At 38.0% G+C, this 23,865-nt stretch overlaps 2 protein-coding genes across 3 annotated transcripts in view; one reads left to right on the top strand and one right to left on the bottom strand.

Annotated features, from left to right (window-relative positions):
• Positions 1 to 23,865, bottom strand: part of LOC106876234 (tetratricopeptide repeat protein 38) — a 169,436-nt gene that overhangs the window by 87,563 nt on the left and 58,008 nt on the right. The window lies entirely within an intron of this gene.
• LOC106876233 (sialin) lies at positions 1,754 to 15,864 on the top strand. The gene is made up of 13 exons (XM_014924710.3): positions 1,754 to 1,914; positions 5,181 to 5,527; positions 6,271 to 6,331; positions 7,356 to 7,534; positions 8,311 to 8,544; positions 8,916 to 9,003; positions 10,145 to 10,240; positions 10,575 to 10,696; positions 11,233 to 11,382; positions 11,987 to 12,116; positions 13,292 to 13,447; positions 14,218 to 14,303; positions 15,354 to 15,864. Exons 3-13 carry the CDS (start codon positions 6,310 to 6,312, stop codon positions 15,504 to 15,506), a joined length of 1,416 nt encoding a protein of 471 aa, XP_014780196.1. The 5' UTR covers positions 1,754 to 1,914; positions 5,181 to 5,527; positions 6,271 to 6,309; the 3' UTR covers positions 15,507 to 15,864.

The following is a 23,865-nucleotide window of genomic DNA, read 5'->3' as shown; positions in this document are numbered from 1 at the left end:
CGCAATGGCCCAGTGGTTAGAGCAACAGACTCGCGGTCATAGGATCGCGGTTTCGATTCCCAGACCGGGCGTTGTGAGTGTTTATTGTGCGAAAACACCTAAAGCTCCACGAGGCTCCGGCAGGGGATGGTGGCGAACCCTCTTGTACTCTTTCACCACAACTTTCTCTCACTCTTACTTATTCTTTCTGTTGTGCCTGTAATTCAAAGGGTCAGCCTTGTCACACTGAATATCCCCGAGAACTACGTTAAGGGTACACGTGTCTGTGGAGTGCTCAGCCACTTGCACGTTAATTTCACGAGCAGGCTGTTCCGTTGATCGGATCAACTGGAATCGTCGACGTCGTAAGCGACGGAGTGCCAACAACAACAATTAAAGACGTAGAAGTGGCTGTTTTCTGAAAAAAGTTCGCATCGCAATCTCATGCTTTTAGGTTCGGTCATACGACGCGACATTATGGGTAAATGAATTCTACGATCTCCTTGGTCCGATCAATGTTTTATGAGTGAAATTTGGTAGATGGAAACTGCACGGAAGCCCACCGTATAAATGTATGTTAAGTCACTCTTAGTGCTACTGGTAACATGAAGCCCAGTATAGTCAGACCGTCAGTGACTAAACTGGCCACCCTGTCAAGAAGGGTGGTTTTCGTTAGGCAGTGCAGAAAAGTAAATTATCTCAAAGGACGAATAAACTCGAGTCAATGACCATCCAACTGATAGCAGTGAGAGATTCTTAGTTTTCGTTTTGACACTCGCCAGGAGAATGAAATTCCGAAATAACAGCTACTGATCTTGCTCTTGTTTGTTTCTCAGCTATTTTGTAGGTGAGAGTCTTATCGGTTTGGCAGAAGCTGTTATTGACTTTAAATTTCAGCATAGGAATTGCCGACAGCTGTTTTCCTTAACATCGAGGATAAGATAATTTGTCAGTGGTCGTCATACTCGTCGACAAATTGACAACCATGCATGCATGTATGTATGTATGTATGTATGTATGTATGTATGTATGTATGTATGTATGTGTATAAGCATATGTATAAATGCATGTACGTGCGTATGGAAGTATGTATGTATGTATGGATGGATGACTGTATGTATGTATGTATATACATAGTTCAGAATTGGGTCCCAAGAACCTTCTACCCCCACAGACAAATCAATGTTCTGGATTCTATAGCTTTTATTTATTTATAGTAAGCAACAACATACATAGATCAGAATTGGGTCCTTAGACTTGTGAGGCACCCGGACACCTGCCCTGAGTGCCCATACCTTATAATGGTACCGACTACCCCGTACACTGACTGTAACCCCGCCATCTTCGTCTCTGTAACTTAGCCGTTCAGCAAAAAAGACCGATAGAATAAGTACTAGCCTTACAAAGAATAAGTCTTGGGGTCGATTTCTTCGACTAAAGGCGGTGCTCCAGCAAGGCCGCAGTCAAATGACTGAAACAAGTAACGGAATAAGAGTGGATAGATAGTGAGTTATTGAGAGAGAGAGAGAGAGAGAGAGAGAGAGGCGGAGGTAATTTCCTACAGAAAGCTTTCACACCCGATAATTATTTCACCTCGCATCGTTTTACTCAAATAAAAACAAAGTACTTCACAAAAGAAACAACTTAATGGGTGTTTTTAAAGACCACTGCCAACATTATAAACACTGAGAAAGACAAACAGACAAAGAGCTGGAGAAACCAATGCACAGAGATGGTTGTGGGTGAGGGTGGATTATTACTCCGCATAAGTTTTAGTTCGAACGTCAGTTCATGGTCTCGGTTAGTTGACTGGCACAGAGACAATCAAACCCGTGATTAATGATAACAACAGAAGCCGAAGTATAAACAAGAGAAGCAAAGTTTCACCGTACGTTCATTTCAAAGCAGTATTGGATTACAACGGATGATCGATGGGTATATATATGTCCTATTTCTCTCTTTCTCTCTCTCCACACACACGCACACAAACATACCTACATACATACTCGTTTACTCTTTTACTTGTTTCAGTCTTTTGACGGTGACCGTGCTGGAGCACCGCCTTTAGTCGAGCAAAATCGACCCCAGGACTTATTCTTTGTAAGCCTAGTACTTATTCTATCGGTTTTACTTTTGCCGAACCGCTAAGTTACGGGGACGTAAATACACCAGCATCGGTTGTCAAGCGAAGTTGGAGGAGACAAACACAGACACACAAACACACATACATATATATATATATATATATACATATATACGACGGGCTTCTTTCAGTTTCCGTCTACCAAATCCACTCACAAGGCTTTGGTCGGCCCGAGGCTATAGTAGAAGACACTTGCCCAAGATGCCACGCCGTGGGACTGAACCCAGAACCGTGTGGTTGGTAAGCAAGCTACTTACCACACAGCCACTCCTGCGCCTATGTATATAATGTATGTATGTATGTACGTATGTGTGTATGTATGTATGTGTTTGTATGTATGTATGTACGTACGTACGTAATTTCAGTATGCTGTACAATATATTTACCAATTATTTAGTACGTATGCATATGTCCATATACTACAATATGAACGCGCGTGTGTGTGAGGGGGTGTAAATATGTGTATGTTGATGTGAAAATATGTTTAGTTTTGCATTCAGCTTGTCACTAGTTTTATGTTGTACGTCTATAACAGAAGTAATTAGAAACAAAATATGAAAAATATAGAAATCATTTAAAATATAGACAGGTTGTTTGTTTGTATATTGTCATAAAAGAAAATATAGAAATTTCCAGATGGTATCAATCTTCAATGAAGAAAGAATACCAGGCTTTCTCTAAAATGTTAAGTATTTCCCTGTCATGCTGGCTCCTACGTCGTTAAATACTTTGTCGTTTTTTTTTGTTGTTGTTGTTGCTGTTAATGACAGGTGGCCCTTAACAAGCAAAATTGATTGAGTACATTTTGGGTGTGATATCCAGTCCTTTTAACGATTATATCATATAGCGAGTGTTTCCTTGTAATTGTTGATGAGTTTTAGACTACATTGTATAACGCTGCATTCAGCTATTTTCTATTTGACACTCGTATTATTATTATTATTATTATTATTATTTAGGAGTTTTATTTGTTATATCTTTCTCTGTTTTTCCATAGTTTACACGAACGTTTTCTTTTCGGACAAAACCCTTTGTAACCTTCGTCCTGTCTTTGTCCTTACGTTTTTAATTTATATTAGCCCTTGTCGCCAATAAAACAAGAATCAATTATTATTATTATTGTTATTATTATTATTATTATTAGTAGTAGTAGTTGTAGTAGTGGTGATGATAATAGTATACTACTGCTATCATCGTAGTTATTGTAATGGAGTAGTACCTTTGGTGTTTGGCAGTTGCACCTTGCCGAGGGCGGTCAGGTGGACAGGCTTCGCTTGTCTTCATTCAACCCCTAATCTGTTACTTGATGGCTCATAGCAGGCATCACCCCCTAGTGCCCTCACTTTAGCTGGTGGACTAAACGAAGTGAGGGATGGTGTTAACACTGCACCGGTAGGTGAAAGACTCCGAGTTGAGTTTCCCCAAGAAGTGACTGACAATTGGGAAAGACCCTGCTCTGGTCAACGGCTAAGGTTTCGGGGATCAAGGAATGTCTCGGGTAGTGGCATACGGTTGTGGATAACAGGAATGATGGGGGGCACCGTGCCATCTTGCATATGATGCATTCATAATGATGAAAACTTGACCAAAACCCGGGTTACCGACTCACAGAGGTCCGCGGAAAACCGAGAGAAGTGGTGAAATCTGATTGCGTCGTCGTCAACTAATGACTCCTATTGGTCAATGGAGAAGAAGAAGAAGAAGAAGAAGAAGAAGAAGAATGTATATAATATATGTATGAATGTATGTATGTATGTATGTATGTATGTATGCATGCATGTGTTTATATGTGTATATATTTAAGAGTTTTAAGTACATTTTTAGCGTGCGAAACGACCACAGTGATGCCATTCTCGTCTCGTCAGATGGCTGAAAAAAAAAAAAAAAACAGCTACATATGCGCATGCGCAAATGCGTGGCCAAATTTAAAAACATCCGGAATATTAAGTCTGGGGAAAGTGCGGTGGAATCGGGGGGCGTGTAAGTTTTTGAATAGCGAGGAGGAGTTAAAACTTTTTTTTCAAAATCATCGTAATTTCCATTTACCTTCAGGTGGTATTATGCATAAATGATTAAACAAAATTTTCGAACTAGTTTAAAGCAAAACATGGGAAGTAGAGGAGAAGGTTTTAGGTATTTTGGGAACAAAATCGTTATCTTCGGCGTTGAAAATATGGTAACACTCGTACGATCTTCACTAGGGTGTTAGGGTTAGGGTTAGGGTTTCTCACAGCTATCCGCGCGATAATGACTATCTCTCAGTATTAACATTGCCCCTGTAACTAATAAACATTTCGATAAATAGTCATCAATGAACTTTGAAAACGGAAATTAGCATAGATAGTCAAAGGGAAAAAACTCTGTAAAATTTTGTGATTATTTTTACTTATATTTACCTCCCTTACGTGGAGGCGCAATGGCTCAGTGGTTAGGGCAGCGGACTCGCGGTCATGGGATCGCGGTTTCGATTCCCAGACCGGGCGTTGTGAGTGTTTATTGAGCGAAAACACCTAAAGCTCCACGAGGCTCCGGCAGGGGATGGTGGCGAACCCTGCTGTACTCTTCCACCACAACTTTCTCTCACTCTTACTTCCTGTTTCTGTTGTGCCTGTAATTCAAAGGGTCAGCCTTGTCACACTGTGTCACGCCGAATCTCCCCGAGAACTACGTTAAGGGTACACGTGTCTGTGGAGTGCTCAGCCACTTGCACGTTAATTTCACAAGCAGGCTGTTCCGTTGATCGGATCAACTGGAACCCTCGACGTCGAAAGCGATGGAGTGCCAACAACAAACAATTTAGTTAGGGAGGTTTCATCTCTAAAGAGTGCTTCTGAAGTATTTGCCTGGATTCATTAGTCTCTGTTTTCTTTCATTATATATGTATGTGTGTATATGTACATTCATGCATACACACTTATAGTTACATGTTCGTATATATATGTGTGTGTGTGTGTTTATGTAGGTATTATGTATGTATTCTACGTGTATTTGTGTATTCATGTGTTATCTCAGTTATATGTTCAAATCTTAACTGATACACTTATATTTTCATCTTCAGACCAAAGTGCAAGAGATAAGACAGGATAACGTTGTGGCTTACATTGTGGTCACTCAGAACACTTCACTTGTTGCATCTACACACACACTGGAGTCTCACTCAAACGCACTCACTCCTTTCATTCGCCCTTAAAGCTGTCACCTGCCATAGACTCATCATACATGTACACAAACACACACACACACACACACACACATACATGATTATAGAGGGCAACAGAATGTATGAACAATATCAACAACAAATCTAAGGCTACCTTGCTACAACGTTAACAAAAACCAAAGCGTCAAGTGACAACAACAACAACAACAACAGAACAGAGAATCAATTTTCAGAAATCAGTTTTGGTAAGTCTGGCAATTTCTTCCATTCTTAAAATTTCTTTCTTTTTTACTTCTTTCCAAACTCTTCTAACAACTTTTTTCAGTCTTTTTCTTTTCTTTTCCCTTCTCTTCTTTTCCCTTTCTTTCTTTCTTTCTTTCTTTCTCCTTCACTTCTCTTAATCTGGTTTTTCGCTTTTTTTTTGTTTTTCTTTCATTTGGTTTGCCTCTCCCCCATTTCTACGACAAATCTTATTCATACATACATACATACACACACAAGCAGCTGTTCGAAAATGATGTTGTAGCTAGGACACTCTATAACGAAATCCGTCAGAAGGATAATCCCGAGGAAAAGGAAATAAGAACCCATGATATGGTAGAAGCCATAGCCACTCATAATAAAAAGGAATGCTGGTGGAATGTAGCAGTGACAACCCCAATAAAATGTAAACACAACAGACCTGATATAATGATTTGGGATGAAGAAGAGAAACTGTGTACAGTTGTGGAAATTAGCTGCCCAGCGGATGTTAACATAGATCAGTGAAAAAGAAAACAACCATGTTGAACTATTGAGAAATCTGCAGTTACTTCTAACCAGATTACAAATTCAAGTTTATACCTGTAATTATTGGGTCCCTGAGATATGTAATACACTGCCTAAATACCAATCAATACAAATTTCAGGCGTTGTGCCTTTAGTAGAACGGATTATTTCCTCATTTATTGATATTTTTTTATATGTTATTTTATTTACGCCATTTCAGATCCAGAACATACTGAGTTCTCCTTCTCAACCTTCCGCCATGGGGTCTAAAAGTTTGAAAGGTAACGTTTTTATTCTTTTATTCTTTCACTTGTTTCAGTTATTTGATTGTGGCCACGCTGGAGCACCACCTTAAAGGGTGTTAGTCAAAGAAATCAACCCCAGGACTTATTCGTTGTAAGCCTAGTACTTATTGTATCGGACTTTTTTGCCGAACCGCTAAGTTATGGGGACGTAAACACACCAGCATCGGTTGTCAAGCGATGATGGGGGGGGGGACAAACACAGACACAGACACACACACAAATATATACATATATACGATGGGCTTCTTCTAGTTTCCATCTACCAAATTCACTCACAAGGTTTTGGTTGGCCCAAGGCTATAGTAGAAGACACTTGCTCAAGGTGCCATACAGTGGGACTGAACCTGGAACCATGTGGTCAAGAAGCAAGCTTCTTACCACACAGCCACTCCTGCGCCTTTTTTTTCTTCTTTTTCCTTCCTTCCTTCTTTCTTTCTTTCCTTTCTTCCTTCCTCCCTTTCATTGGACAAATGCCTTATCTTTTATTTTTTACTCGTTTCACTCATAGGACTGTGGCCATACTGGGGCATCACCTTAAAAGGCTTTAATCAAACTGATCAGCCCCAGTACTTATTTTGAAGTCCGGTACTTCTTCTATTGATCCCTTCTGCTGAAAGGCTAACTTATGGGTGAAGAAGGCATAAACAAACCAACACCGGTTGCCAAATGTTGGTGGTGGTGGTGGGACAAACGCGCAGTAATTTTATTCAAGGGAAAAGATCTCATCACACCGCCAGAACGTGTTGTTGACAAACCACAGCAGTAATTGTTTTCACCTCAACAGACGTCAGTGATTGGTTGAAATTACAGAAATACGACAACTTTTAACATGAAATAACTTCGAATATAAAATTTTTTCTCTGTTCTATAAGACAAAATATACAAGTATACGAAGTTTTAAAGTGTTTCAGTAGAAAACACATTAAATAAAAAATGGTGTCCGTCAAATCAGAAAGATCCCCAGTGTGTATTCTATTCTTCCTGTTTTTTTATTTTGCAGACAAAATACAAATCCGTTACATCTTAGTTGGAATGTCATTTCTCGGTTTTATGGTGGTCTATGCCCTCCGTGTTAACCTCAGTGTAGCCATCATAGCAATGACAAACACTCTACAATCTGAAGACAAAAACGTCACAATGCATTGTCCCGTTCTTAACGACAGCAAAGCAGATAATCATGTGAGACATTAATCCATCTGCATATTAGTTTGTTTTTTGCTTTTTTTGTTTTGTTTTGGTTTCCACCAGTTTACGTTTTTGCATGTTCACACTTTATACATACATATATACAAACAGACAAACTTATAAACATGTGTGTATATTTATGTGAATATGCACTTGCATTCATATATATATATATATATATGTATATATATATATATATATATATATATATACATATATGTATATATGTATGTATATACACATGCATATACATATATGCATGCATGTATATATATATGTATATGTATTTTTGTATGCATGTATGTGCATATATATATGTGTGTGTGTGCATATGTGTGTGTATTTGTGTGTTATATATATATATATATATATATATATATTATTGTTCTTTCTTACGAAATATATAGAACTGTTTAAGAAGTGCTTAGGTTGAACCTGAGACAAAAGATGATTAAGATATTAACACAAATTAGGCAATCGACTTTTTATACATACTCATACAGTTGTAAATTCGACTTAAAGTGCGTATATATATATATATATATATACATATACATATATATATATATATATATATACATGCATACACATGTGTGTGTGTATTAGTACATGTATACATGTACTTGTCCATACACATGCTTTTACATATATACACGTCTATCCTTAATACATATATATACATTTTTGCTGCAGATTTTTTTTCTTTATATTTTTCTACATTTCTTTTATAATTGTTTCTTTCTTGATATTTCATTCTTTTCCATCGCCAGACTGGAGAGTTCGACTGGGATTCCAACCAGCAAGGACTGATCCTTGGATCCTTCTTCTATGGATACATTTGTACACAGTTCATCGGTGCTGTTCTTGCTAAGTGGAAGGGTGCCAAATACTTGCTGGGTGGAGGCATTGTTTTAACTGCTGTCCTGTCCTTAGTCATTCCAGCAGCAGCTCGGTGGAGCTTCACTGCATTAGTGGTGATCAGAGTTGCACAAGGTTTCTTTGAGGTAAGTATTAAACAACAAACAGCCGTGTTGCACAATAAATTATGCATCATTCAATAAATATCTGCCTGAGGAGCCTGGTATGCATGGGCGACTGCTGGTCTTCCATAAACAACTTTGCCTGGACTTGTGCCTCGGAGGGTAACTTTACAGGTGCAATCCCATGGTCATTCCTGACTGAAGGTGGTCTTTACCCTTTATATAAGACATACGTATAAGATATATAGCATACATTTACATAATATATATGTTTATGCTCCTGCTAACTGCTAAAGCAGTTTGTTTTTCTGATTTTTTCATCATTTAACTTTTACTTAAATCTCCCTTGTTATAAGAAAAAATGTTCTTCAATATTCTTTGTTGCAATGTTCTAGGGTGTAACATTCCCAGCGATGCATAACCTCTTGGGTAAATGGTCTCCAATGCGTGAGAGAAGCACCTTAGCTACCATCACATATTCTGGTGAGTTAATCAAAATTATTACAATGAAACAATAAATCCTCAAAGAGATATTTGATTAGGCAGAATACAAGGCGGCGAGCTGGCAGAATCGTTAGCACGCCGGGCGAAATGCTTAGCGGTATTTCGTCTGCTGTTACGTTCTGAGTTCAAATTCCACCGAGGTCGACTTTGCCTTTCATCCTTTCGGGGTCGATAAATTAAGTACCAGTTACGCACTGGAGTCGATCTAATCGACTTAATCCCTTTGTCTGTCCTTGTTTTCCCCCTCTATGTTTAGCCCCTTGTGGGCAATAAAGAAATAAAAATACAAGCCTGTTTTGGGGCCCCAGAGGAAGCAGTCCTTGCAATGAAGGGCTTAGCAGAGAGTCAGAGGATCCTCCTTTTTGTATCGAGGCTCAGACCAATGTACTTTCTCTTACAGGCGCTGATGAGGGCAAAACAAAACAAAATTGCTTTCAAGTTGCAGAGAAAACAGTTTTTTGCAAAATTTAAGGAAGTGTATTTTTTAAAAATTCGTTGTTGAGCCAAGCAAATAGTCAGAGCTTTGTTCCTTACTTTTACAGACCTGGATAAGATTAATTACTGAGAGACATCCTGTGCATGGAAAACAACAGTCAAGTTAATGTTAGCCTGCATAATGTAGTGAGCATTAAAAAAATTATCACAATGTTAATTTTATTTGCTTAGCTATTGTTTTCTATGTAAATGGTGTCTCTGAGTGATTTAATTATTTATCTTTTAAATACTCTAATTTTCACACTATCTCATCTGTAATATTGGACATCTGCTTTGTAATTGTACCATGTCTCCTTCATTATGTACATTGATTGGCTGAGGAGGTCTGATAAAACCAGAAATGTGTATGCAGTTGTCTCCCATATTGGTTATATGGGAGACTAAACGCTTTGTTTATTCCTCACACTCCAAAGCTACAGTCTCCTGAAATTAAAAAAAAACTCTGTCCTACAGACATCAACCTCCAGAAATTCCAGCTGGACATTATCTGCAGCGACCTGGCATCTGTCTGGGAGGATCTAAAGATATAAGATGTGCTTCCCATCCTTTTTAGAATATAAAATTAAATTTTAAAAAAATAAAATGAAACTGAATTTTATGAGTTGCATTGCATTTAATTTTTCAGGTGCACATATGGGAACGGTTCTATCACTGCCAATATCAGGTGTTTTAGCAAATTCTGACCTATTTGGAGGATGGCCATCAATATTCTATGTTCCTGGTAAGTGTTTTACCATATTTTCTGTCTGGATGGCCATGGTCATGTAATCTCTGCAGCAAGATCCCTGTTTCTGCCTCTCTACCGTACTTTAGTTATGTGTGTCATGAACTCTAGAACTCATGAGGCTGAAGCTACCATCACTTATAAGACTTGCCAATTTTTCAGAGTAGTCAGACTTGTACATCACCATTTTGTACTTGGGAAATAAGGAGTAGGGAGAGGTAAAGTATGAGAGAAAGGACCAGAGCAGAGCAGAGCTTATATGATTGGATTTCTATTCTTGCATAATTTAATAAGAACGTTCTTTTGTTTTCTTTTTAAAATCTTCTCAAAGGAATCGGAGGAATTATCTGGTTTATAGGATGGATCTTCATTGCTTCCAACTCTCCAGCTGACCATCCTTGGATTTCAGAAAAGGAAAAGCAATACATAGAATCGTCAGTTGGCTCCAGAAAGGTAAAACGTTCATTCTTCCATTTATTATTATTATTATTATTATTATTATTATTATTATTATCATTATTATTGTAGAATTGTTAACACACTGGGCGAAATGTTTCACAGTATTTCGTATGTCTTAACATCTTGATTTCTAATTTCACCAAGGTTATGTTTCATCCTTTCGAGGTCAATAAAATAATAAGTATTAGCTGAGCACTAGGGTTGATGTAATTAACTTATCCCAACCCCCAAAATTGCCGGCCTTGTGCCAAAATTTGAAACCATTATTATTATTATCATTATTGAGTGAGAGAGCAGTGCATGCCATCAAAGTGATAGATAAGGGTACACCAGGCACATGCATTACAACCATGTGTGCGCGATATAGTGGTCTCATATCAAGATAAACAGCGCATGACCTCGCAGGTGGGGCCCAGTTAGAATTATTATTATTATTATTCCTAAATTCCTAGTTTTGATGCTGTCTTTGACTTGTATTATGTATTTATGTATTTATGGAATCTGTTCTAATTTTCTCGTGTATATATTAGGAATTCAAAACACCATGGTATTCCATCTTCACATCAATCAGAGTTTGGGCTATAAATGTTGGTCATGTGACTTTCAACTGGAATTTCTATTTGATGCTCACAAGTCTGCCCCTCTACATGAAGACAGTCCTCCATTTTGATATAAGCCAGGCAAGCACTTCTTTCTTATATTCAATCACTATCTCTCCAATGTTACTTCTGCTACTCCTTTTCTTTCTCTCACTCTCTCTGTTCCCTTGTCTCGTATTTATCTCTCTCATCCTGTCAGTCTTTCTCTCTCTCCTTTCTTTCTTTCACTCTGTGTGTATGTGTGTCTATATATATATATATATATATGTGTGTGTGTGTGTATGTCCACATAATATATGTATGTATATGTATATGTATATATATATATATATATATATATATATATGCATGTATGTATATACACACATATGTGTGTATATACGTATACATAATATATGTATATATTCTTTTATTCTTTTACTTGTTTCAGTCATTTGATTGCAGCCATGCTGGGGCATATATATATATATATATATATATATATATATATATATATATATATATATATATATATATATGCATACAAATATACATATTATAATATGTATGCACAGACATATATATCCACACACACAAGTCTGCCTTTGTCTTTTTATCACTCTGCCCTTCCCTCTCTTTCTCTCTACCTCTCTTATCTCATCATCTTCTCTTTCTCTCTCTCTCTCTCTCTCTCTCTCCTTAACAGAACAGTTTATATTCAGCCATTCCCTATCTTCTGCTATGGCTTCTGATGACAATCACAGGGTTTGTGGCTGACTGGTTAAAGAATGGAATCCTGTCCACTGCGACCACCCGTAAAATCATGAACACAGCCGGTAAGCACTTCATCAATCTATTGTCCTTGCTGTTATTGATTTTGTTGTTGTTATTGAGGAGTAACGCTACATCATCACCCCACCAACCACTACCAGCACCACAACCATTGATTGTCATATATGTGGTTATGTAATCTGCTAGAAATGATAACCAAATCTCACTTAAAACCACATCCTGTTGTCTAAAAAAATGTATATACATATATATCTTTGTGGTTGTCCCATATCCATTGCTTGGCAACCAGTATTGGTTTATCTAAATACCAGATTTGTGGGGTGAGGGACTGGAGTCGATTTGTTCAACTAAAAGTCTTCAAGATGATGCCCCAGCATGGCCACAGTCCAATGACTGAAACAAATAAAAAATAAAAGTTAATGGACACCCATAGATTAATCTCACAGTATTTGGACTCAAAGGAACATGAGGGTCACCCTAAAAGACATTAATGACAATAATGACCCCTGCTTGGTGGTCACCTTTGTAGAACAGTATAAGTGGGTGGTCAGTACTAAATTGACTTTAGCCAAGCGCAGTCAGTTGTGTGTGTGTATGTGTGTGAGGGAGGGATCTTATGAACATATGAAATAGGACCCACATGAATCCTACCAGGAATAAGACCAAACCAAAATAATGATGATGGTTTCAAATTTTGGAGGAAGGAATAAACCAATTATATCAACCCCTGTGCTCTGCTGGTACTTATTTTATCAACCCCAACCTCAGCGGAGAAGGAAAAGTGAAGTTAGAATTTTCTTGAGGTCGAGTAGCCCATCCTGCTCAAAAGGCCCATGAATAAGGGTTGTTTAAGGACGTTGAACTAAACAGCCATGTTTCCAAAGTGAATTATTCAACTCCCAAAGAATTCCTCTCAACACATGGTTATGATGCTCCCCCATTACTTCTGCTCATGATCAGAGATGCACATATCGTCAGCCCCCAAGGGACATGCTCAACTGGTTAAGGTCAACCAACTGACAAGCAAATTTGTGGTATTGAGCAGAATATTTGCTATAGTCCATCTTTTATACCAAGACAAAACAATGTACATGATAACACTTTCAATCAGTTAAGATCAGAAGCCATGAGAGCCACTGCCTGGTACTACATCAGGGCATTTATTATTATTATTATTATTATTATTATTATTTGTAATTTTTCTTTGCATTAAACACAGGTTTGATATTATCAGCTATTTTACTTGGTACCATCCAATATGTTGGTTGTGACCGATACGCAGCTCTAGCCATGGTCACCATGGCTATTGCAATTTCTGCAATTACTTTGGGAGGATATCAAGTCAACCATTTAGACATAGCACCTAATTTTGCTGGTGAGTTGTTTTTTTTTTTAATTCATTGTTCTTTGTATTTTGTTAGTGACCCTGAAGGAAGACAAGTAAAGCCCATGCTGGTTTAACCCTTTTAGTATTCAGATTATTTTGTCAAATGTAATTCTGGTTTATTTACACTGTTTTGAATTAATCATGCCATTATCTTATAGCTTCAAAATTGCAATGATGCCACTCTCTTTTACTCTTTTACCTGTTTCAGTCAATAGACTGTGGCCATACTGGAGCACCACCTTTAGTCGAGCAAATTGACCTCAGGATATATTCTTTGTAAGCCTAGTACTTATTCTATCGGTCTCTTTTGACGAACCGCTAAACACACCAGCATCGGTTGTCAAGCGATGTTGGGGGGGGGGGGACAAACATATACACACACACATATATATATATACATATATACGACAGGCTTCTTTCAGTTTTCCATCTACCATATCCACTCACAAGGCTTTGGTCGGCCCGAGACTATAGTAGAAGACACTTGCCCAAGGTGCCACACAGTGGGACTGAACCCGGAACCATGTGGTTCGTTAGCAAGCTACTTACCACACAGCCATTCCTACGCCTATTTTTTTTATTTAAAAATTTTTTTTTTTAGAATGACAATGTAGGATAGATGTGAGAAACCAGATCTGGCTGGTTTGAACATAAAACAGATAGAAGATTTGGGCCAGATATGGATGGTTTAAATGCTAAAGGGTGAAAGAAGACTATAAATAATAATAATAATAATAAATGCCATAATTTTCTTTCAGGTACTCTCATGGGAATATCAAATACTTTTGCTACAATTCCTGGTTTTGTAGCTCCGAGTGTTGTTGGCGCCTTTACTCATATTCAGGTTTGTATAAACCCTTGCCACTTATTATGGGCTATTTTTATATAAGGTACTCAGGAGTATGTGTGGTGGAGAGAGTATTGCTGAAGGGAGAGTCTTGTGCTCTCAGCCATTTAAACACTGCAAAAACTGGGATAAGTTCCAGCTAAAAGAACCTTGAGGCTGGAGACAGATAGAATTCTTACTATTCAAGATTAGAGTGGTTATTGATAGCTACAATAGTTAGTGATTGCTATAATAGATGTGGCATTTAGTGACTATACAAATAGTTAGTGTTGGTAACTGTAGCAGTAGTTAGTATTGATGGCTTTAAAAGTACTAAGTTGGAGTTCTTAAATCTGGCCACCTTATGATCTAGCCATTTCTGGACCTTAGAAAAATAGCAGAAAGCAGAAATTTCCCCCTATGATAAGTCCTTGTGTAAACACAATCATATCACTGCATACCACATGTGTATGTGTGTGTGTGTGTGTATGTGTTGTAAAAACCATACAACTAATAACATTATTTCCAACCATTTTGTTTTTATTGTTTCATTTAATATAAATTTTAAAACCAAAAAATTTAAAATGTGTCACACCCTTATGGGGTGCTGGGTTTAAAATGTCCAACTTGTAGTGAGAATCGATGGCTATAATGACATGTACAAAGAAAGAAATTAATTAATCCTTGTCTGAGACCACAGTGGCTCAGATATTTTCTCCTGCTAACACAATAGAATGAGAGAGGAGAGGGACAAGCATGAAACACATCCTCATCCTCTATTATTATAATTATTATTATTAGTAGTAGTATTATCATTAATAAGGTGGTGAGCTGGCAGAATCGTTAGCATGCCGGGCACTATGCATAGCAGTATTTCATCAGTGTTTACGTTCTGAGTTCAAATTCCGCTGAGGCCGACTTTGCCTTTCATCCTTTTGGGATCGATAAAATAAGTACCAGTTACACACTGGGGTCAATGTAATCAATTCATCCCCTTCCCCAAAATGGCTGAAAGGATTATTATTATTATTATTATTATATTTTCTTTTGTTTTTTCTTTTTTAATAGGATCCCTATTTTGGCTGGCTCAAAGTATTCTACTTGTCAGTTGCAATCAATGTTATCGGTGCTGTATTCTACCTCATATTTGCATCTGGAGAAGAACAAAGATGGGCCCAGTCAGAGGATGGACAAAATGAGCCAATTATAATTGCAAAATGAAAGGAAAATGTTAAAGACAAACCAATGTTTCTCTGAAATCAATTTATAATGTGACAAGTGCCTTCTGGACTGAAACAAACATTTCTAAATTATTATTATTATTATTATTATTAATATTATTATTATTATTATTATTATTATGATCATCATGTGGGCAGCAAGCTGGCAGAATCATACACATGGCAAGCAAAATGCGTTGCAGTATTCCATGCGTCTTTACATTCTGAGTTCATATTTTGCCTGTCATCCTTTTGGGTATCAATGAAATAAGGACCAATCAAATACAGGGGATTGATCTTACTGATTTTCATTTCTCTTCTAAATACAGCAGGCCCAGTGCCAAAAAAATTTGAAACCATTCTTCTTCAAGAACATTTCTTTTTATAGTCTGAGTCCAAATGCTGCCATGCTCAACTCTGCCTTTCATCCTTTTGGTTGGGGGGGGGGGTGTCAACAAAATAAAATACCAATTGAGTATTGGGGTTGCTGTAGGTGTCTTTCCCACCTCCACCCCTACTCTGTCCCACCCCTACTTTGTCCCACCCCTACTCCGTCCCACCCCTACTCCGTGAGTAAACAAGTGACCTTCTCTAAATGCATTAAAAACACTATAACATATTCAGAACATTATTTCAGAAGATTACCACCATTCTCTTAGACCATATAAAAGACATATTTAACTGAGGCAAAATGAGTAAGGCTAGGTAAGATAAATTTGCCGCTTCAGTTCTCCAGAATGACATTTGGGAAAAGACTATTACACATCAATATCCAATTTTAGATATCAGAAAGATCTGAAATGCTATAAAAATTTTAAAATACCTTGGTCAAATTGAATGAGGTTCATGGAAAAATGGCACATGATAGGAAATTAATGAAATTTGACTGAATCTAAAAACTCATAGAACATTTGCTATAGCTTCCTCAAAATATGTTGGAGTGGCTCTCCTCATGATATATTTACACACCATGTTGTTAAAGAGAAGAAATTATTGAAGTGAGTCATTACTCATTTTGCCCCAGTTTAGGCATCATTTAAAAAAAATTATCAAATTAGATATTTGGGTGGGAAAAAATTGACTTGAAATCCAACAGAGAAAAGAATATTGACTGTTAAAAACACCAAAAATTATCCAGATACCGTAAATCCTTGAGTATAATCCGCACTTTTTTCCCAAAATTTAAAGGTCAAAATTTCCAGTGTGTACTATATACGAGGTTAAAAATGAAAAATATTTTCTAAGTGATAAATATGTAAAGGCAATTTACTTAATATCTATTTTTCACTGACGTTATTACTGTTATTTCTTTATTTTCTGCAAACAAAGTACACAAAAAAGCTACACGTTTGCATTATGTTATATATACAATAATAATAAAGGAAGTTACCGTATATACGTTTACAAACCAAGGATGTTATATAGACCACCTTGACTCAAGTTAGAGAAGGGGTGCGTATTATACACAAGGTTAAAGTTTTTCAGAGGTACAGCCTCCTAAAAATCCCCTGCATATTATACTCAAAGGCAGACTATACTCAAGGATTTACGGTATTTCATTAGCAACCTCAATTACAATCGGTTCAAGTTTGAGGAAAAATTTCTTGAAAAAAGAGAACGTGCCACTTGACTATGTTTCGAATTCAAACTCTCTCAGCTTCAACATCAACTTTGCTGACCAATGCTTACTCCCAAGGATGATGTAACAGAACAAAATGATGATGCAATACCTGCAATGTAATGGTTTCAAACAAGTAGAAAGAAAATGAGAAATAGAAGTTAACTCATTTTGGCCCAATTATCAATTCTATCCCTCGCCCCACTATATTAGACTTTATTTGATGTCAATAAATTGATGAATTTTGAAGAGCGTAAAGAAAATATCCATATCAACGATATTGGTTAACAAAACGTGCAACCGTGTTAAATCTCTCTTGCATTCCAGCACCATACGGAGAAAGCGAATAACAAAAAGAAATGAAAATAAGGGAGATAATTTAGAGACTCAAAATCGTAAACTGATGTAAGGGAGATAACTCGGAGACACTTTATTTTCAACTGTTTTGCAATGGATGAAAAGGTAAACTAGATTTGAACTAAACCCGCCTCACAAAAAAAAAAAAAAAAAAACTATAATTACATAGTGGAGACGCTTTTGGCTTGGCATCCCAAAATTCCATCTATTCGTCTGGCCGTCCGGCCATCAATCCGTCCAGCAACCACGAAAAGAAAAATCCCAACAATTATGAGTCCAGTTACATCCAGCCAAACTAAATTCCAGGTTATGATTTGGTTTACGTTAAAATTTTACTAAACTTTAGGAGTGAAATATGAATGCACGACACATTTGCTTTTTTGATTAATAAAAATGAAAAAAAGAACCGTTTCTAATCGCCAAAGATCGTCATATTTCTTCAATAAGTGGACAACCGTAGATCCACCCCTCCCAACAAGCATAAATGTATGCATGTATGTTTTAATCTCTCTATCTATCTATACGTGCACACACACACACGCACGCACACACACATACATACATTAAACCAGAAATGAAAAGGCACACCGTTTGGCAAAACTTGACAAGGACATTTAATTTAGATATATAATAGGCACAGGAGTGGCTGTGTGGTAAATAGCTTGCTTACCAACCACATGGTCCTGGATTCAGTGCCACTGCGTGGCACCTTCTACTATAGCCTCGGGCCGACCAAAGCCTTGTGAGTGGATTTGGTAGACAGAAACTGAAAGAAGCCCGTCGTATATATATATATATATATATATATATGATGGACTTGATACTTCAACCCGGAACTATGCGGTTTCCAAGAAATCGTCTTGACCACACAAATATGTCAGCGCATATATTTATTAACGTAATTTCCCTAATTGCATCCCGCCACCAAAGAAAAAAAAACCCACTTCCCCTAAACACTAAAATTTCCCCAATGTTAAGAACTCTGAAATAACGAGGCCAACGAAAGTTTACCAAATGATATTCATGACACGTATTAACATGTTTACTTTACCGTTCTACCTTGATAAACCAGCCAATCGTATTACGAAGCTTGAAGTACCCTAAATACGGACGTTGTTTTTTTTTTTTTTCTCACCATAGCCCAGTTTAAAATAACTGGGGAAGAGGACGTCTGATTCATAGCATTTATCAGTAAAGTTTTTTTCCCCAACAACTTCTATTAATAAGAAAAACAATAGAAATTGGCTTAGGACTATGGGAAGACGAAGTTTTTGCCAGTGGAGGTTGGTAATCGAGGGTTGACCTTGTGTAAGGCCTATGGAACTCTAAGCATTAAAGGAATAAACAGAAAACGAGCCATGTAAAAAAAAAAAACAACATAGAGGAAGCTAAGACAGCATCTAGATGGCTCTGGTTGAAAAGAGGCGATCGATAAGACCAGAAGAATGAGGTTTGGACACAAGCCTAAGTGTGGTCAACCAAGGTCGGATCGCTTGAATGAGGGTGAATGCCATGAAACCTAAAACACCCTATGACACTGGGATACAACTCTGACGATGAATCCAGCTGTTGATGCATGTTGAATTAAAGTTGCTGCGTTGGAAGAATCAGTTAAAATGGTTAGCGGTATTTCTTCTCGCTGTTTACGCCCTGAATTTAAATTCCACTGGGGTCAACATTGCCTTTCATCCTTACGGGGTTGACAAAACAAAATACTAGTTAAGTATTGAGGTCGATATAATCGCTTGCTCTCTTTCCCTCAAAACAGCTGGCCTTGTACCAAAATTTAAAACCATTACTGTTATAATTAAAGCAGCGAATAAGGCGGTGAGCTGGCAGAATCGTTAACACGCCGGACTAAATGCTTAGCGGTATTTCGTCTGCCACTGCGTTCAGAGTTCAAATTCCGCCGAGGTCGACTTTGCCTTTCATCCTTTCGGGGTCGATAAATTAAGTACCAGTTACGCACTGGGGTCGATATAATCGACTTAATCCGTTTGTCTGTCCTTGTTTGTCCCCTCTGTGTGTAGCCCCTTGTGGGCAGTAAAGAAATAGGTATTTCGCCCCTCGCTACGTTCTAAGTTCAAATTCCGCCGATATCGACTTTACTTTTCATCCCTTTCGGGGTCGATAAAATAAGTAGCAGTTGAACAAACACTTGGATCGATGTAATCGACAAAATTCCCCACCTCCCTCAAGCTGCCTTTGTGGTAAGAATTTGAAATAATTATCAAAGCGGCGAGCTGGCAGACTCTTTTAACACGCCGGGCTGAATGCTTTGCGGTATTTCGCCCGTCACTACGTTCTGAGTTTAACTTCACTCGCAGTCGACTTTGCTTTTCATCCTATCAGGGGTCGATAAATTAAGTGCCAGTTGAACACAGGGGTCGATGTAATCGAGACATCGCCTCCCCCAAAATGGCTGCCTTTGTGGAAACATTTGAAACCATTATCAAAGCAGAATCGTTTGCAGGCCGGATAAAATACTTCGCGGCATTTCGTCTGCCTTTGCGTTCTGAGTTCAAATTCTGCCGAGGTTGACTTTGCCTTTCATCCATTTGAGTACTGAGATCGATGTAATCAACTTACCCACTCCACCGAAATTGCTGGCCTTGTTCCTCTAGCAAAGTTTATTCAGACGGGAAGCTGACAGAATATTAGCTCGGCGGAGTAGAGGCGCGTGGCTTAGTGGTTAAGGTATTCGGTTTGCGATCATAAGGTCGTGAGTTCGATTCCCGGCGGCGCGTTGTGTCCATTAATTTTTTTTTTACAATCGTTTACTAAAATTGGCATCAAATCATTTAATAATTTAGTTTCGAGCAACATGGGTCTTCTCAATTTGATGAGGGATGGGTCGTGTTGTCGGAAAAGGTGTGTAGTGACGTCATTTTGAGGGTCTCCAGTACGCATGCGCAGGGTTGGAACCTTTTGCGCCAACGGCCAAAATATTTTAAACGTGTCCTTTACGTTTTGTTTACAGTTTGTTTACAATTTAAACTAATTTTTTACGATACAGTTATTCATGAACGAAGATAATAAATAGGTGATAAAAATAAACCAAAAGGAAAATTTAAAATCTCATTAGATTGCTTTGTAACGATCGCAACCGACCCAGAATTAATTAAGAAGAGCTAAAATGGAAATTCACAAAGAACAGTATAGCTGACAAATTTTGATGTACACGCTTCTGATAATGTGTGATCACGAGATCATAAATACACTCGTTCTTGTTGGCTTTTTGTTGTTGTTGTTGTTTGCTCTTAGGTTAGGGCCGGAAGAAATATCGCAAATTACTGTGTACAATACGCTTCTAGTTTTGCAATTTAATAAATCATCATCATCGTTTTCACCACCACCACCAGAAGAAGAAGAAGAAGAAGAAGAAGAAGAAGAAGAAGAAGAAGAGGCATGAATATAAATCTGGACTGTTTCACGGAGAGAAAAGCCCGTGTCGGCCGGTTGGCGAACGCAGCGCTTCTACGGGGGACAGGCGGCAGAAAGTCGCACGGGGCGTCGATAACTGGTCTGTGATGCCCTCAGACGTCCGGGCTCGAACGCGCGCTACACTGGAGATATCAGCAGGTGCAACTCTCCCGGCCCGAGAGGATCGGGAAACCTTTGAACCACCTCCCATGATAGGGATCAGGGTCTAGAACCAACCCCGTGAACGAGGAATTCTCGGTAGGCGCGGGTCATCATCGGCACTCGTCGATCATCTCCCTGCCCTTTGTACAGGGTATGGAAATACCTGTAGGCGAAATCATGACAGCGAGAGTCCCTAAGTGGTCACCTGACCTGCAAGAAATAGCAACCGATCTTCTTTCAAATTTCATCGTAATGTCTCTCCCCGTCATGATTTCGCCTACAGATATTTCCATTCCCTGTGCAAAGGGCAGGGAGATGATCGACGAGTGCCGATGATGACCCGCGCCTACTGAGAATTCCTCGTTCACGGGGCTGGTTCTCGACCCTGATCCCTATCATGGGAGGTGGTTCAAAGGTTTCCCGATCCTCTCGGGCCGGGAAAGTTGCACCTGCTAATACTTCCAGTGTAGCGCGCGTGCGAGCCCGGACATCTAAGGGCATCACAGACCAGTTATCGACGCCCCGTGCGACTTTCTGCCGCCTGTCCCCCGTAGAAGCGCTGCGTTCGCCAACCGACTGACCAGGGCTTTTCTCTCCGTTAAACAGTCCAGATTTATATTCATGCCTACTCCTCCTTTGGAAAAAAAAATTCAAAAAATTACACATCTTCATAACGTAGTTTTAGAAGAAAAACAACGATGTAATCCGGAACGGAATATCTTTGATTATATTTCAGCTTAATTAGGTCTAACCTGAGGGTAAACAGCAGCAACAACAACAACAACAAAAGACCAGCAAGAACGAGTGTGTATATGCTCTCGTGATCACACATTGTCAGAAGCGTGTACATCAAAATTTGTTATCTGTATTGTTGTTCTTTGTGATTTTCCATTTTGGCCGTTCCTAATTAATTCCGGGTCACGTGCGATCGTTTGAAAGTAATTTAATAAGATTTTAATTTTTTTTGTTTTTTGTTTTTAGGTTCGTTCGTATCTTCTATATTTGTAATTTTCGTTGCTGAATAACTGAATTGTATGAAAAAGAAAAATGTAAATTAATTTTTTAAGCAAAGGACACGTTTAAATGGTCACGTTTCACATTTTCATTCTTTCTTCTGTTTATATCCAAAGGGCTTTGAAATACCCAAACGTATTCCCCCATCCCTTCCCATTACCATGGAAAGAAAAAGAAGGGTTGACCTTCGACATTTTTTTATTATAAGCTTATATACTGGCAAACGTACATTTTGCCTTGTTTATGCATGGTTCAATTTGGCCATTTCATCTGTCAGGCTCAACTTTCCAAATTCTTTCATAGGGCTTAGAAAAATTGAAGGATCGCTGCAACAAGTGTATGAATCTGAGAGGGGAATATTCTGAATAAAATTATAATTAACTGATCCTCCTATAATTTGTTTTGCCCAATGCCAGGAACATTTCAGCGCAACCCCTGTATATATATATGTGTGTGTGTGTGTGTGTGTGTGTGTGTGTGTGTGTGTGTGTGTGTGTGTGTGTGTGTGTGTGTGTATTATACACCCTGCTTCGCACAGTTCCTCACATTTTCTACCTTACTGCATTTCACACGAATATGAAACCACAATCGATTAGACATGGTTTTTCACGGATTACGCTTTTTCGGATTACACTGGATTTAGTGCTGTTATTACCGTTGTTCTTGCTGTTGCTGTTGTTATGATCTTGGGCTGTGGATTGGCACAATCGGTAGAGCATAAAAAAATGCCTTCCGGTATTTCTTCCGGCTCTTTACATTCTGATTTAACCAACCGAGGCCGACTTTGGCTTCAGCCATTTCGGTATCGATAAAATAAAGTACCAGACAAGTAGTGGGATCGATATCACTGATTTACGCTTCTTCTCATAAATTTGCTGGCCTTGTGCCAAGGTTTGAAACCATCATTATAATGTTCGTCTATCTATCTATCTATCTATCTATCTATTCGTCTGTATGTCTGTCTATCTGTCTGTAGGTCTATCTATCTATCTATCTATCTATCTATCTACGCATATATATATATATATATATATATATATATATATATATATATATATATATATATATATACACATATATACACACACACACAAACACACATATACATATACATATAACTATGTACGTATGTACATGTGTATGTGTCTGCGTGTGTATGCATGCAAAAATGACTGCATATATGTAATATGCATGTGTTTATGTATGCGCATGTGCATGTGTGTGTACATATATATATATATATATATATATATATATATGTATGTATGTGTGTGCGTACGTATATATATATATATATATGTGTGTGTGTGTGTGTGTGTGTGTGTGTATGTGTGTACGTGTGAGTGTGTGTGTGTGTGCTTGGAGAGAGAGAAGTCGGTGCAGATGCATAATATACACACACATAGGCATATATAATAAACATAGAAACCCCCTTCTATATACATACGTGTGTGTGTATGTGTACGCACACGCACACCACACTGCTATATTGTTATGTATGCATTTATGCAATAGCAGAATGAATGAAGTGCAAGATCAAAAGAACTATTTTTGCATGAAATGTGTGTGAAAGCATATGATTAAATAATGTAGATCAATATTGAAATAAGAGGCCTCTATGTTGTGCACATTACATATGTATGTATGCATATATACATACATGCATTTATATATATATATGTATATAGATATACACGCACAAACACACACACATTTATATATATATATGTATGCATGCATGTGTGTGTGCATACATAAATATGCAAACATACATACAAATATATAT

The sequence above is a fragment of the Octopus bimaculoides genome, chromosome 25, assembly GCF_046866305.1.
Source record: "Octopus bimaculoides isolate indiv1 chromosome 25, ASM4686630v1, whole genome shotgun sequence".
Classification (NCBI taxonomy): Eukaryota; Metazoa; Mollusca; class Cephalopoda; order Octopoda; family Octopodidae; genus Octopus; species Octopus bimaculoides.
This window is presented reverse-complemented; position numbering and strand designations above follow the sequence as displayed.

What these genes read in the sequence shown, in the direction of transcription:
- LOC106876233 (XM_014924710.3), top strand. Translation starts at nt 6,310, where the DNA reads ATGGGGTCTAAAAGTTTGAAAG. An exon ending in CGTCAGTTGGCTCCAGAAAG is followed by an intron (nt 10,697 to 11,232) that starts GTAAAACGTTCA and finishes TGTATATATTAG; the next exon opens with GAATTCAAAACACCATGGTA. An exon ending in TAAAATCATGAACACAGCCG is followed by an intron (nt 12,117 to 13,291) that starts GTAAGCACTTCA and finishes CATTAAACACAG; the next exon opens with GTTTGATATTATCAGCTATT.